At 39.7% G+C, this 16522-nt stretch overlaps 1 protein-coding gene across 1 annotated transcript in view; it reads left to right on the top strand.

Moving 5' to 3' along the window:
- Positions 1-12034, top strand: part of LOC136679101 (cell surface hyaluronidase-like) — a 50007-nt gene extending 37973 nt beyond the window's left edge. Inside the window, exons 16-24 of the mRNA XM_066657399.1 lie at positions 1194-1371; positions 2848-3063; positions 3449-3660; positions 5915-6094; positions 6430-6646; positions 7127-7228; positions 7332-7477; positions 7888-7994; positions 9244-12034. Coding sequence (XP_066513496.1) covers positions 1194-1371; positions 2848-3063; positions 3449-3660; positions 5915-6094; positions 6430-6646; positions 7127-7228; positions 7332-7477; positions 7888-7994; positions 9244-9440 — 1555 coding nt within the window. The 3' untranslated portion in view covers positions 9441-12034. The remainder of the gene's footprint in view (positions 1-1193; positions 1372-2847; positions 3064-3448; positions 3661-5914; positions 6095-6429; positions 6647-7126; positions 7229-7331; positions 7478-7887; positions 7995-9243) is intronic.
- The last annotated feature ends 4488 nt before the right edge of the window (positions 12035-16522 follow it).

The raw sequence follows: 16522 nt of genomic DNA, 5'->3' as shown, positions 1-16522 counted from the left end.
TCTAAAAATGAACAAAATGTTCTTGGTTTTCTTTGTTCTTTGGTGGTAGATGGCCTAGTATTTATTTTTAAATAAAATTAACAAGAAAAACACTGATGCTGGTGTTTATATTATGAACAAAACTTTGTGCTCCTTTTTCATTTTTTCATGCCTAATTTCTCTTTGTTATTATTATACATATGAATGCATTTTAATATTCATTAATTCATTCATTATCTGTAACCGCTTATCCAATTCAGGGTCGCGGGGGTCCAGAGCCTACCTGGAATCATTGGGCGCAAGGCGGGAATACACCCTGGAGGGGGCGCCAGTCCTTCACAGGGCAACACACACTCACACATCCACTCACACACTTAAACCTACGGACACTTTTGAGTCGCCAATCCATCTACCAACGTGTGTTTTTGGACCGTGGGAGGAAACCGAAGCACCCGGAGGAAACCCACGCAGACACAGGGAGAACACACCAACTCCTCACAGACAGTCACCTGGAGCGGGAATCGAACCCACAACCTCCAGGTCCCTGGAGCTGTGTGACTGCGACACTACCTGCTGCGCCACCGTGCCACCCCCATTTTAATATATCAATTAAAAAGATTATTTTTGAGAACTATTGTTAACATTTTTAGGAATCCCTTTCTTGTTGCCTCTTTTTTTTTTTTAGAAAAAAACCCTATGTTTCCAAACACTGATCACTTTTTTGGACACACCCACCTTGTATTTCCAATCGCTGGAAGCTTTTTTACTTCCACACACAGTTACTGGCCATTATTAGATACTCCCTTATAATACCTTTTACTTCCAGTTGCAGACAACTTTATTAACAACTCATTTACTTTCATCTGCTGGCCACTTTATTAGAAATAGCTTCCTCCTACCTTCACCTATTGGTCACTTGATTCTTAACACCAACCTTTGACTTACTGCTCACCTCATTAGAAATTCCCACCTTGTACTTCCAAGTAGTGACTATTACTTAAAAGCCCGAGCGAGTGTTCCTGTTAGGCTAAGAACGGTCCACCATTTACCAGCCAGTGAGCATTGTTGAAGGGCTAGAGGATGGTTAACTCAATGTGCACCAGCTGTTGGGCAATAGTCTCCAAACCAAGGTTTTTTTTTTTTTTTATAAAGTGACTGAACAGCTTCCCTGGTGATTCACTGTTTATGACTGCATGTGTTGTTTCTATCTGCAGGACATTTCCCATCCGTGGTTTTCAGATTTATGATGGACCGGTGCGGCTTTTGCGGAGCACATTTAAATCATACATCCCAACGTCCGAGCGCTTCACCAGTGCAGTGGGCTTCAACCTGAAAAACGTCTGGCAACTCACACCAAGAAACAACTTGTCCAGTGTCTCCTTCCTGCCCAGTGTGAGTCTCTCTCTCTGTGTCTCTCTGTCTCTTTTAAGTTCAGAAATAACTACTTAATTATGAGAGAGGGTAACATTTTAGAAAATGTAATTTAAATATTGTTGATCATCCTAATTTATGATTCGTCCAGGCAAACCTGAAGTTCAAAGATGTATAAGCATTTTGAAGTTGGGAAAACTTCTTCTGTGAATAGTGTCTTTGGATCTCTGAATTTTTATCCTACAATTTTTTTTTCTTGAAAGGAATTGCATTTTCCAGAATAAAGGGCAATGTACAGGCTGTGGAAGAGCCTTTTCCTAAGTCCTGTATCCAAGAGTGTGTGGAATTTCTGAAGCACTGTGCCAAACCCAGACCGCTGGCATTTTCCTTGTTATTTTTTTTGGACTCAGGCCGGGGCTTATAAACGGTTCTGGTTTGGGCTGTAGGGGGTTAATGGAGGACGAACCCATTTTTGTAGAGTTTTACTAGTCTGTTTTTGGGGTCTTCACCCATACAGCACTTTATATCAACCCCCAAGGATCTCAGTTATTACAAAAAGCTGACTTGTGTATTGAAATGTGTATTCACTGCCCCTAGTGTACAAACCGTACTTGGACCGACTCAGTCACTTTCATTTCTTTGTTAAAGTACATTAATAAAATACAAGTTATCAACTTTTACATTGTGGAGAGGGGCAGAAATCATTGGGTTGGAAATTAAGTCCCTATCAGATATGCAGCTAGCCCAGAACTTTTCAGGAAGTTGCCTGGTTTGAATCTTTTGTACCAGACACTACCCTGACTAAAGTCTTTGTAATGTTCAAGTGTGAAAAGGGCCAGTAATCTGCCAGAAAATCACAGTGAATTTGTCTCTTAGCCTAGGCCCATGCCTAAATCACGTGGAACATTTCCAGCTGTGAGAATACCTCTGACATGGAAGGCCCCCCGTTATACACTACTTTTGTCAAAGGGCAGCTCTGGAAATTCTCTGGACATATTCCATAATTCTATGGAATTTTCACAGCCCCTAAAGCAATATATATATTTTTTTCTATAGTGTTCGACTTTACCATATTTTTTGATTATTACAGTTTCCATTTGTTTTCAGGTGACTTTTTGTTTCCCAGTGCAATTTACAGTGATTTTCCACATCCAAAATTCTGTCTTAAAAGCTGCTTGCATTCTCTACTACTCCTGGTCCAAGTTTATTCCAAACACATTTGGTCATAATGGAGGTCTGGACTCTGGAGCAGCCAAAAATTCTTCTTCTTTTTTTTATTTTATTTTATTTTATTTTATTTTATTTTTTGTGTCCATTTCCATTACTCACTCGGCTTCTTGACAGCTCAACATCCGTTCAGACGGAGACATCTCTCTCTCTCTCTCTCTCTCTCTCTCTCTCTCTCTCTCTCTCTCTCTCTCTCTCTCTCTCTCTCATATTTTTTTACAGTCTAATATTTCTATTACCTATTTACTCTTGACTCTGTGAATCCTCCAGGCGACGCTGAAGGCGTTTTTTGGGCGGCCAGGTCAGTGGTTTGAGGGCAATGACCTGGATGGCGACAAGAACTCCATCTTCCACGATGTAGATGGCTCAGTCAGCGGTTTCCCCGACACATACGCGGTCAGAGCCGACAATTACCTGGTCCGCCACTCCGAGTGTGTGAGCATGCCACAGTGGAATGGCTATATGTGCAGTGGACGCTACGCTCAGGTCAGGAGATGAACCCCACTTTACATAGTTTTGTTGAGTTTCTTAGTTCACTACTACAGAGAACACGCATATGGACCTTTCTATTGACAGGCATTATTTATTTGCTGAAAATTAAGATGCAAAATTATAGCAGGTTTTATTTATTTATTGTTTTTTATTCAGCAAAAACTAGTAATTTTGAATAGAAGATACAAAACATGTTTGACCGGAGGAGCTCACTCCATTGGATACAGAACAATAATGCTTAATCAAATGAAAATTAATAAGGAAAATTAATTTGCAAATATTTAAGATTTTCGCCCGTTATATAAGTAGCATTTAACCTTTTGGACCATTCCTAAATAATATGCTCATAATTGTCCTCTTCACTCTCCGTTATGTACAGGTTTATATAAAAACACAAGGCGTGCCCAACCTGAGCCTGTCAATCATCAGAGATGATTATTCTGATAAACCACTGGTGCTGAGAGGCATCAACAATCAGGGGGCGCTGTCGCAGCAGTACCAACCTGTTTTAATGATGAGCAAGAGTTACACACTACACTGGAATCGAGAGGCACCCAAAGAGATCGTCCTCTCACTGGTCAACTTCAATCTGTAAGTTCAACTGAGCACTTAAAGATGCAATCAGTCATTTTTTCCAGTGTAATTCACCCGAAATGAAGAATCAAAATGATGTGTAGTCCATGAATGAACCAGTTTATGTGGTGTCCATGTGTAACATAGTTTAGGTACAGAATCACTGATATATTTGTCAGTGTAATAACTGTTACATAACATGAAGAAGATTCATGGGAGAAAAAGGATTGGTTTGTGGCGATTTAAAACATATTTCCCTCCAAAATCTTTTGCACTGAATGTAAGGTATTTTGTATAATTTGTGCTGTAGTTCGAATGTTAGATCCTCTTTTGTAAGTCGCTTTGGATAAAAGCGTCTGCCAAATGCATAAATGTAAATGTAATGCAAATTCTCCCTTGAATTTTGGATATGGGGTGAGGAATATGCTGAAATCTCTTTAAAAGTTAAAGAGGATTCACTTGCATATAGAATGTATTGCATATTTCAGTTCTTGTGCTGGGGGGCACGGTGGTGCAGCAGGGTAGTGTTTTAGTCACACAGCTCCAAGGACCTGGAGGTTGTGGATTCAAGTCCCGCTCCAGGTGACTGTCTGTGAGGAGTTTGGTGTGTTCTCCCTGTGTCCGCGTGGGTTTCCTCCGGGTGCTCCGATTCCCTCCAACGGTCAAGAAACACGCGTTATTAGGTGGATTGGCGACTCAAAAGTGTCCGTAGGTGTGAGTGTGTGTCGTGAAGGACTGGCGCCCCCTCCAGTGTGTGTTCTGACTTGTGCCTAATGATTCCTAGTAGGCTCTGGACCCACTGCGACCTTCAACGGGATAAGCGGTTCCAGACAATGAATGAATGAGTTCTTGTGCTGAGTTCTTTGATGTGAAACAGTTGATTATAGATTCAGATTTCTTTATAGTTGTGGAGTATGGAACCAGACATCACAATAGACATACCAATGTACAAATATAGACATTTTATTTACCATCCATGACTACCTGTGAAGGTAAGTAATAATAAGGTGAAATGTGATAAATCTGGAAAAAAAAGTATTCTTTGAGGACTATTGATGACCATCTAACCTTTAAATGTTTTGCATGCAAAGCTGTGACATGCATTTTTTTTAATTGTAAAAGATGGTAAATTGACCAAAATCTCAAAACTATTGCAAAAGTATACATTTCATGTAATGGCTTTTTGTCACTGTCTTTAGAGTCATTAATCTCTGTAGACCTCAAGTTTCTATCAACAACACTATAAAGAATTCTGATTCATTTCCTAAGTATCAAATCAGTCTGATTGACTGAAGATCTTCTTGAAATATACTTCAATTTTAGTTTAAGGTCCTACTACCTGCATTTGCTCCTAAAGGCCTATGTCCCGCATCGGCCACTGCGCTCCTCCACTGAACGTCGCCTTGCTTTACCCAACATCCGCACTAAGCAATCCAGACTGTTCTCTTCCATAGTTCCCAGATGGTGGAACAAGCTGCCTACCTCCACCAGAGCAGCGGAGTCCCTCGCCGCTTTTAAGAAACTCCTAAAAACTGAGCTCTTTAGAGAACACCTGCATTAGCCAGTATAACTATCTGATGCGTATAGACATATTCTTTTAATGTTGCATTGTTCAGTGTTTTAATTTTCATATTTTTTGTACTATCATTGTAAGTCGCTTTGGATAAAAGCGTCTGCTAAATGTAATAAAGTAAAGTAAGGTCTTCCCTAATTTTAATACAAAAGACCAATTTAGCACTGCGTAGTGATATGAATAATCCACATAGACTTTATCATGCATAGGTTATAACCAGTGGTGCTGCTAAAAATAAAACTCATAGTACGAACAAGAAACATCCACAGGAATTTTCAGCAATCTGGAAGGTTCCAATGAAAGCAGGAGTTTGTGCAGGGCACACTTTAAGCTGGGGGTGGAGGGGTACATAGTACAATATTGGCAGAGTGGGCTTATTTGTGGACAGAGTGGACGCAGCCAAAAATCGCAACTCATTATCAAGCAACTTTTAAAAACCAACTCATCTGCTGTAATGTGTAAAAACAATGAACAATACCAAAAAAAAAAAAAACATGTATACACGGTGGGTTAAGGATTACAGCTGCCGGCGCCAGTGGATATAACCACATTATCTCAGAACTCTACCTGCTGTGCAAAAGCAATAATGGCTCTGATTTCAGCTGAGGCACTAAAAATTAATTTTAGAAGCCATTATTGACTTGAAATGACCATAAAATGTGTTCAGAGTGAGTTTGTGTTAATATCCTGCTTTTCCAGAGGAGACTGGGCTCTGCTAGGCCTCTGCTATCCACCCGACACAGTCTTCCAGGTGATATCGGACATCTATGACCGGCAGAGCAAGTTTGACGGAATGGAGGACTACGGCTCTGTTTCCTCTCTGACAGACTTAGAAAAACGATCTCTGGACAGGAAGTACTTCTTCGATAAGTCCACTGGGTAATTTGTGCATTACAGCCTTATAGATGTGTGATATATATATGAACACAGTCTTAGGAAGTTTATAAACCAGTGAAAGAGAATGAAATCACTCATTAGAATGTGTCTTAAACCTTTTAGATATTGTATAAATCACATTTGTTCAGACATGCATGTGTGACTGTCTGTATTATTTCAGCAGAGATTTGTTCTTGGTCTTTTCCTTTATTGTGTTGATATTGACATGATTATAGTACCTAGTATTAAATAGCTACTACCTCTATAAGACATTGGTAACTAGAGATGATATTTCAGAGGGTCCTGAAGCCCAACCTATTACTTTGTCTCCCCACCAGGCTCCTGTGGCTTTACGTTCGTGCACGGTACGGACGTGACGGTCACAGCTACTGCTCCATCCGAGGCTGTGAGAGGGTGAAGATCATGGCCACCACTAGCACCAAACAAACAGGCAACTGTACCTCCGCAGCTTACCCCAAACATAGCCGAGAGCCCAGCGCTGTAGTACCTATGCCCCGACCGGTCCAATCTTGCAGCCGATGTGGAGCCTCCAAGGTCAGTCCCCTTCCAGTCAGAGCCTGTCGTTTTTACTGTTCAAACTGTTTATCACATGATGATCACATCTGTATGAGCTTTGTTGGATATCCCGTTCCAAAACAATGGGTTTCCACTTTAAAAAGAGTTTTCTTCAAGGTTTTGGTGTGTGCTCATTTGTCAGGTCAAGAAGTGAAGCTGGGCTCAAGCCTGGCTCACAGTACTCCACTTTATTCCAGTGAAAGATGCTAATTCAGGTGGGGATCAGGGATCTGTGCAGGACACTGGAGCTCCTCCAAATAATATTCATTAAATTACGTTCTAATGAACCTCACTTTGTGCACCCAGAGTCATCTGTTAAACTGCCAGACAATGTTTAATTCGTCAGTCCAGAGGTGTTTCCATTTCTCCATAATTTGGTGTTTTCATTTGTGTTATTTTTAAAATATTGTTATGAAAAATATTTGATTTTATTCTGTAATGTCTTTCTCCTTTCTGCAGCTGGCCTTCTCAAGTGACCCAACTATCAGCTACCTCCAAACCCAGATCAAGTCCCTCAGCATTGCAGAGGAGCAGAATAATGACACTCAAGCCTTCATCACTGTGAGTAACAACAGTTTTAGCTGCTTGCCATACTGACCAGTAAACACATGGTAAGTGTTTAATCAACTCATACCCTGCTGAATAATTCTCTGACATGACACAGGTGAACGACAAGCAGTTTCACCTCACCAAGACCGGCTTTCTCATGGTCTGTGTAGACGCCTGCACTGGCAAAGTCACAAAGCAGTCACTTTTTCCCAAAATGGACGCCAAAATGGAGCAGCATTTCAAATCTGGGATTCCAGCAAGGTAAGATGACAAAAGATGCCCTTGTCATTCTACCTCACTAATCAATTTGTTGCTGAGTGCCACCAAATCCAAAAGCAAAATATGTTCCAATATCTTTCTAGAAGGGAAGCTGCTAATGGAGTATATGGGTAACATCTCACTTTAAATGTCCTGAATTACTAGTAATGCTGAATGAGCAAGTGCCCACAGAGGTTTGTCTGTATTGTGTGTGAAGGATGGCAAAGGTTTAGATTAGTCACTGTGGAATAATTACCCTGAAAAATTGAGAAGCAGTGATTCTCTATGGACAGTTGATTTAAATGTGTGTAATTATATTTTAATTATTATCATACAATAGATACCAATATAATATAATGAGAATCTAAAGTAATGGATATTTCTCTAAGTCCAGCTGTTGTGATTTTCCTCAGGTCAATTGTCCTGCTAGCCTCCAGAGGGCAGCCTGAGGGATTTGCCAGTGTCGGGCAGTATCTGGTTGCACTGGGAGCAGCCAAAGTTGCAGACTTGCAGGGGAAAGGTGTGCTTTTAACTGTAGTTTTTCTTGTTTTGTCAAAGGATGAAAGTTTGTAGTGCCAGTCTCACCCTTGATATATCGATATACAAAACAAAATTTATTTTTATTGTGGTAAAATACGTAAAAACTGATTTTCTGTGCATATTAGGAATATGGTGTTAAAAAAAACGGAATTAGATGTTTTCTGTTGCACCTGAAGTGAATCACGATTATTCGCATTGTCCCTTTTTAAGACTGAAACTTTTAATAACAAATATTTAAATGTTAAATAAAAGAATCGATTTAAGATTAACAGAGTGGAATTATATTTATATTAGTAATGAATCTATCAGTTTGAAAATAGAATCACAGCAATAAAGTTAAAATGCTAGTACTTCCTTGTATTTTTGAGAAGGAGGTAAATGTGTAGTGTGATATACCTGACAAACTGGCGAGAGGGAGACATATTTTTTTATTTTTTTTTAAATATATTTCAGTGTAGGTAGGTTGTTTGTTTGTTTGTTTTTATTGTTATATATATATAGTCTTTTAGGGCGTCACAGTAGCGCAGCAGGTAGTGTCGCAGTCACACAGCTCCAGGGACCTGGAGGTTGTGGGTTCGATTCCCGCTCCGGGTGACTGTCTGTGAGGAGTTGATGTGTTCTCCCTGTGTCCATGTGGGTTTCCTCCGGGTGCTCCGGTTTCCTCCCACAGTCCAAAAACACACGTTGGTAGGTGGATTAGCGACTCAAAAGTGTCCGTAGGTGTGACTGAATGTGTGAGTGTGTCTGTGTTGCCCTGTGAAGGACTGGCACCTTCTCCAGGGTTTGTTCCTGCCTTCTGCCCAATGATTCCATGTAGGCTCTGGACACACCGCGACCCTGAACTGGATAAGAGTTTACAGATAATGAATGAATGAATATAGTCTTTTAATTTGCTGACTAAAAGTTTCAGGGAGAACTTTAGCATCAGACACAAGCTTTAATTAAGTAAATTAATGCTAGAGCGCAGTGCATGGCTCAAACATGGAAATGTGTGTGTGTGTGTGTGTGTGTGTGTGTGTGTGTGTGTGAGAGAGAGAGTATAAGGGAGTTTGGTGTGAGATTTCATACAAAAAATATAATCTGTCATCTAAACATAACTGTAGTGTGTGTGTGTATCTATATATATATGTAATTGATGCAGACCTGATTCATGCTCTTAGCTTCATCTGATTCATCTGATTAGCTTTTGCTAGATAACAAAAATTAATCTTTTCTCTCTTTTCTTCTAGGAAGTCTAGTCTTCTTTGGTTTCCATGGGTCCCCCACACCTCAGCCGTGGGGGACTTTACAAATCAGTCAGGGACAGGAAGGAGTGGTCCTACAAGAGAGATATATCCCCCTTTCCATGGAGGAGTACAACTGCCCCCCACCCACAGATCCACCCCTACGCAGAGATCTGGAGCTGCTGAGGAAAGCCCTGAGTTAAAGACCTGATCCTTTCCTGAATGTGAACGAGACGGACAACACATTGAATGTGAATCAATGAGCTTAATTTATTTATGGTAACAACATCAACAACAAAAAAAGACTGTGGGTGGGGTGTTTTAAATAATCTGCTGGTTTTTGTGTTTGAATGTGAGAGTGCGATTGAGAGAGTGGAGCAAGTGAATGTGTACGTTTTCTGTTGTTTGTTTTTTGTCCACGTCCATGGCACCGTATGCTGCACTTTTTCAACAAACTATTTGAGCAAGTGGAATTTTTAAGCATCTGTAATGCTGAAAAAAAGCAGTTTCACCAATTTTCTTCTAAATTTCTGCTTAATTGAATTGACTAATATGTAAACCAATTCATTCAGAGTCTTTTATTTTAAACTTTTTATTTTCTTTTCAATTCACTGCTGAACCGTTCAACACTTTTGGAGGAGAAAGCTTACCAAAGCCCACACAGACAAAAATTATGAAGGGGCAGATGTGGGGCCTTCATATCCATCCAGACACGGTGATGTCAGTTGTGCTCTTTTGGGCTCTTGGCCTTAGCCTCACCATGGCTGGGATATCACCTGGGACCCAACTACAGAATGATCTAAACAAAATTCTACACATTATTACTGATTTATGACTTATTTACAGTGGTGGTGAATGAAACCAGATATCAATATTTACATCATAGATATTGCATTTTATTTACTATCCAAGACCACAAGTGAAATATATTTCTACTATGTTGTTATATGGAATGTTGATATTGTTAAAACCATGGTATTGGGCCCAAAGTCTATTCCTGAGCCCATGGCTCAAATTTGAATTTCAGTTATATATGATTTTTGATGATGCTCTGGGAGCTGCTTATTCCATATAAGGTCTAGCTGAAGTAGCAGTAAGTGTATTGCAGTAAATATGCGCTGAACAGCAGCAAGAATCAGCTACCGCACCAAGATTTATGTGTATTCCTTTCTGGAGACGATGTTCTTGGGGAGGACACATTCTCTGATACGCTACAGAGAAAAGATTCCATACATTTTAACTTTGTGGCCATGTTGCTGAGCAGAAAGCAGGAATCTATGGTGTCATTAAAATTAAACGCGACTGAATATCTTTCCTGGAGAGTCCCGTTCCTCTCACCATCAGTGTAAACAATTCTACCCGCAGTATATTATTATACGATGAAGCTTTTAACATCTCTGTGACTTTGTTTACATTTTGAATTATTGAATTTTGGAAAATTGGTGGAATTTCCTTTTAACTAGCCAGACCAAATAAGAAAAATGAACTGAGATGTGCTACAGTGGCTTTATTTTTCAGGGAACAGCTGGGATCTGTTTCAGGAAGCGTTCAGGTAGATTTATCTTAAGTAGAATTAGTGATGTCAGAAAGCAGGAAATGTCCCAATTCTTTCCCCAAGCCGTAAAGCCCTCTTCGAACACTTTCATCATGTTGTCGAAGGGCAAAAATATATATTTTGACAAAAGTAATATCATGTGAACACCCGATACCATCAAGCGCACACCTGAAATAACCACATGACCTTAAGATTCTAATCGTATCTGATGCTCACTTGATAGTACGTTATTCACCTCCTGACATCTTGGGCTCACAAAATAATACCTGTACCTGGTGCTTACCAAACAGTATCTGGCATTCACTTCTCTGATGCCAACTCAGTAGTATTTAGAGGTTACTCAGTATATAACATTTGTTGTAAAATATCTGGTGGCAGCCTGATAGCATAATAAATACCTAATTGTATCTGATGGTTTCGTAATAGTATGTGTTGCTCACACTCAGTTAAACCAACCTATTGTACAGTTTTAATATTAGGTCCAAAAAAAAATCTAATAATAATAATGATAAAATCATATTCTGAGAATCAAATCACGCTTAATAGAAAAAAGTGGCAGATTGATGGGGAATTTTCCCATTTTCAAACTTTCTGCAGAGCTCCGTCACTGTGACATCAGCCATGTTATCCAGGGCTGTTTAACTGAAATGGTTCATTGTATGGAAACAGTCAAATGACTTTACATTGTAAAATACATTGGCAGAGGGTTACATGGCGATGTCAGAAAAAAGCAGTTCAATTCCATTCTTCCCTCTATTACAAATGATATTTTAATTAAAAAATCTAATCTTAAAATTCTTGAAATAGCGTCTCTAGCATCAGAGTATTCACGACTTTAAAATTGTTATTTTCTGTGAGCTTTTCACGTCTTTACAATGCGAAACTCGAGTGTCTGGTTCTGATTCAGCAGGTTCCTCTAGAACAACATTTCACTTCTAACCTCTCTGCAGGACTTTTACGTGTTGATAATGGAATTGTGCAGAAGTTTTGTAAAAATGGTTGAACCATGGAAAACGTCCTTTTTGTTCCTTTGTTAACCACTGTATTGTAAAGAGAGATTTATCAGTAGTAGAGGAAGAAAGACTGCGTTGGCTGTATGAGAAAGTATTTTAAGAATGTCAAAGGTCTTGTTGACACAATACTTGTGCCTTTTTTTTTTGTTAAATAATGTTATATTTGTTCAATGATCAATTTGTTCTTTTTTCAGTAGTAAAACTTTTGAGGGGGTTTGTGGGATGATGTGTTGATAAAAACATTTATACTTTGTGATAAGAAAGTGTTGGTGTTCTTGTACATAATACATTGTCCAGTCCAGACTTGTTCCAATGAGTGATATAGTAATTTAAAGTTCATCCTTTTTAGACAGATGTCCACTGAAAGTCACCATAGAATGCCCCAACAGCAGGCAATGAGGATATATGAAGCACTAGGCTGTGGAACTGTGTTCTCTGGACTGACAGAGCCCCAGCCAATCTTTGGTGGGCCTGAACCAGTATGGAAACTCGCTAATATTTATATGGCTGAACGCCATCGAATCCTCACAGCAATGTTCTACGCTTTCCAGATAGAACAGTAGACGCAGTAAAATGTGGGCAAGCTCATTGGTATTGCCCTTTTGGGCAGTTGGAGTAGACTTGTGAACTATACCCAATTGAACTACAGTATTCTCCCTCTTCTAATACACCTGATGCAGCTTTGCCAGTTTGTTGTCAAAGCATTAGTGCCGTGTTTAAGCCGGAAAGAAGCCAAACGAGGGGTTTCCCTGACCATCTGGATCCGAGGAAACCTGCTGGAGAGAAGCGCACTGCCATTTGGCAGCATCTGCCACAGTGTAGGCCCTACCACCAGCCACCATCAGGGGGCATAGTTGGGCTTTTTATTTTCTCTTCCTTTATTTATTTATTTATTTTAGGAGCGAAGTATTATCTTTTATGCTTTCCTTCTATGACCCCTTTTTGCCATGCTCTTCATCCGCCGTGGCCCCCCCTCCTCCTCCTGTTCCTCTTCTACGCGACACTGATGGTAGAAACCCAGCCAAAAACAGGCCTGCGATTCTGAGTGAATTACCTCCCGAATTACCTGCCTGGGAGTTTGATCTATTAATGCCGGTATGAATTCTGACAGGCGCTCCACAGGCGGCTCTGTCACACCTCGTCACTCTCGTCCCGCTGGATGAAAAATGCAGGTGATGGCAGCGGCTTGCTTTTCCGCGTACGTTCCTGTAGATAACGAGATGTTAAATCATTCCCTCTAACAAGTCGTTTAATATTTTCCACTCTCAGCTTCGTTGTTTCTGTGAATATATAATTCTACAGAAATCAGTGCCTACAAAATCCAGCATAAATGGATACACAGGCAATTCAAGAAAGGAAATATTGTGAAATGTGCCCAAAAAAAACTTTTAAATGAGATATAATCATGCTCAGGTGAGTGGTGGGAGGAAAGGTAAACAAACCAAACAGTTGAGACACAATGCAGAGTTGCAGGGTATTTAACTCAATTAAAAAAAAAAAAAGACTTTCCTCTCATCTGCACACCATCATCAAAACATTCAGGAAACCTGTGTGTAAAGGTCAAGGAGCAAAATATAGCTTTGAATCCCTAAAACAGTTCCCCAGATGAACTAACTATCGGAGTCTTCAGCCCACCAACGGTCATTAAGTTGAATGGAAAGGTGAAGGAACACACGGGTAAAACGTCGTTATTCGTGCTAAATGCATTTCTTTATTTGGAGAATGTAGCAGACAAAACATTTGGGAAAACTGCAACAAAGTTCATCAAATGGTATTTATGTACTTTTCCATTTTACTAGCTTTGCACGTACTGGCCCTGCTTTCTGGGAATTGGGTTTATACATCAATGAACCAAGACCAAGACATGAACTAATGAGCTAATAATGTCTTCAGTGTCTTAATGTTTGGCTTCATTTTTGTGTAGAGACTAAACTACTCCGTTCTTTTCTACTTTTGTCTATTTTATTCTACTCTTTAATCCCCTCCTACCCTACTGTAATCTAGTCTCCATTATTATATTGCATTGCACTTTATTCTTTTCTATCGTTCTCCAATATGTCCCAAACCATGTAAGCCTTTGTTCTATTGTTCTGTTTTGTGTACGTTCCATTCCATTCGGTTCTACTCACTTTATTACACATGCTTCTTACTGAAATATCGATACAGACACAGGCACTAATGAAAACATGCCATTCACACTATTGTTATTAACACCGTGAGGGTCGGTCTTATACACATTCAGACCCCTGATGTTTTCTGTATTTTTCATTAAAAGCATGCTCCAGTAGATAAGACAGACAGCAGTGTGTTTTATCTGCTGGCATAAGGCCTTCTCTCTACGGTACTAACAGCTTCAAATCCACTACAAGGCTCCGCTAGACTCCATTAAAGCACAGACACAGAGTGTTGTCTTTCATATATTACACACAAATTGACTTTATTTTCATACAATTGGCTTCTGTTTTAAGCTTGGAACCGTGTCTCAATTCAACTCGTAGTTCACTATGTAGTGAATAACTATCTCTGGAATAGATTGGAGTGACTTGTTTGGGATAAGTGGATGGCTTGAGGCTTTGGTAAGTGATAAGAATAGATTTTATACAACAGCAGGAGACTTGTATGTTTGGGGAAAGAAGGAACGGAATAAAGGGACTTAACTCTACAGCAGTTAATGCCTAGGAAGTGATTAGGCTCTGGAAAATAACACAAATAATAAAATGAATGAAATATAACTACACATAACTAGGACTTGTCAGTCCTACAGCCTCCATCTTGTGCTTAGATCTTGGAGAAGTTTTGTCTGTGATATGCAGTGGATCCCATATGCTTGGAAGTCAATTGGGGTTTGTCCAAATGCCACAGTCAGTCCAGCAAGCTTTGTCCAGTGCATTAGCTTTGTTATTTTGGCATTTTTCTCATATACAAAACATGCCAAGACAGAGTTCCTAATACGATTGTGAGTCTGACAATCTGACTACAGAATGACAAACCAGCTTCAATTAAGCAATATCTAAAGCTGTTCTGTTATACTGACTATCAGCAAAGCTGTGATTTGGTTGTAGGCAGAACACCAAATATAATCAAAGCCAGGTTGTTAAAGTAAAAGCACACCTTAGAGTGTGATAGTGCGTTCATACAAACTTTTTTACAAGTTTCAGCCATGTAATAACAGACAACAGATCACAATTTGTTTGTTTATTTAATGGTTTATATAGTTCCCCAACTGGACTGGGGCTGGACTGTTGCTAAGCAACACATTTACCTGCACACTCGTTGACTTCTTTGTGTGTAGGACTAACTTATTGCAAGGCAACGACTTTGTATCATGTTGATTTACCTGTATATCCTCTTTAAAACGCCATCTTATTTAATCTTGCTTAATTAAAAAAAGTAAAACAGAGAGATACACGCAGAGTTCGAAATCCCAATGCTGTTAAACTGTATATTAGTACTCCTACACTCCCAGCACTGTTCAAACAAATTACTTGGTCAGAACTAACTGTTGCGTAAAGGCCTGTACTAGCAGTTGTTACATTGAACAACAGGCAAAATTAAAACTGACCTATATTCACAGTCACTAACAATTAAATATTTAAATAATCTGAACCAAAACTCACACACATTTTCATTCATTCATTCATTATCTGTAACCGCTTATCCAGTTCAGGGTCGCGGTGGGTCCAGAGCCTACCTGGAATCATTGGGCGCAAGGTGGGAATACACCCTGGAGGGGGCGCCAGTCCGTCACAGGGCAACACACACTCACACGGACACTTTTTGAGTCGCCAATCCACCTGTAACGTGTGTTTTTGGACTGTGGGAGGAAACCGGAGCACCCGGAGGAAACCCACGCGGACACAGGGAGAACACACCACACATTTTAGGATACAATATTATCCCCAGGAACAGAACAAATCAATGTACAAGCTTTTGCATCTCTTTTTTTTTTCTTCATGGATTTCATAACGAATGCAGTGATGAATAAAGTCTTATTTTTAAGTTGTTTTTTGTTGAATAAAATGGCAATGGTTGTTTTTAATATTTTGCCAGTAACAGTTACCACAAAATGAGGACAGAAATAGATAAACAAAGCATTTCAAAAACTTTGTACACCTAACACATACTGAAAATTCTTTAGACCACCTGACAGATGACCACTTATCTTGTGCATTACATTTGGGTCTTTTTCTGGCTGTCAGATGGATCTCAACTCCCCAGATCACCAACTACATAGGTCATGTGCAAATGATAACTACACCCATTGGAATTTAGCTGTTGATCACCAACAAATGAGCAACCAGTCAATTTTCTCCTATCACTCTTCTCCACACTGTGACAGAGGCAATATACAGGCACCTAGTGTCCTGGATGTTTTAGAGCTTCTGTAAACCTATGGAGGACCTGCTCTATGGAACATGTTCATTCAGTGAGTACAACACAATTGGATTCAGTACAAAATGACTCATTGCTCCTTTTAAGCATATAGGCAAAACTAATAACTCACTACATATTGCACTGTTTCTTTAATAGGGAGCACATCGGAGAGCAACTGTGAGAGAAAATAAAGGAGCAGCCGCTAAGATCCCATTCAAATGTCACTTGTAAAGCCTCATTAGGTATGGGGCCTTGTGTAACGGCATTTCTCTGGAGAAGCCTGAGGATATTGTAACTCATTTAAGAGCAACTAATGAGCTGTCTTCCCACTTCAGAAGACTTG

The sequence above is a fragment of the Hoplias malabaricus genome, chromosome Y (assembly GCF_029633855.1).
Source record: "Hoplias malabaricus isolate fHopMal1 chromosome Y, fHopMal1.hap1, whole genome shotgun sequence".
Classification (NCBI taxonomy): domain Eukaryota; kingdom Metazoa; phylum Chordata; class Actinopteri; order Characiformes; family Erythrinidae; genus Hoplias; species Hoplias malabaricus.
The sequence above is the reverse complement of the archived record's forward strand: the minus strand, read 5'-3'. Positions and strand labels throughout refer to the sequence as shown.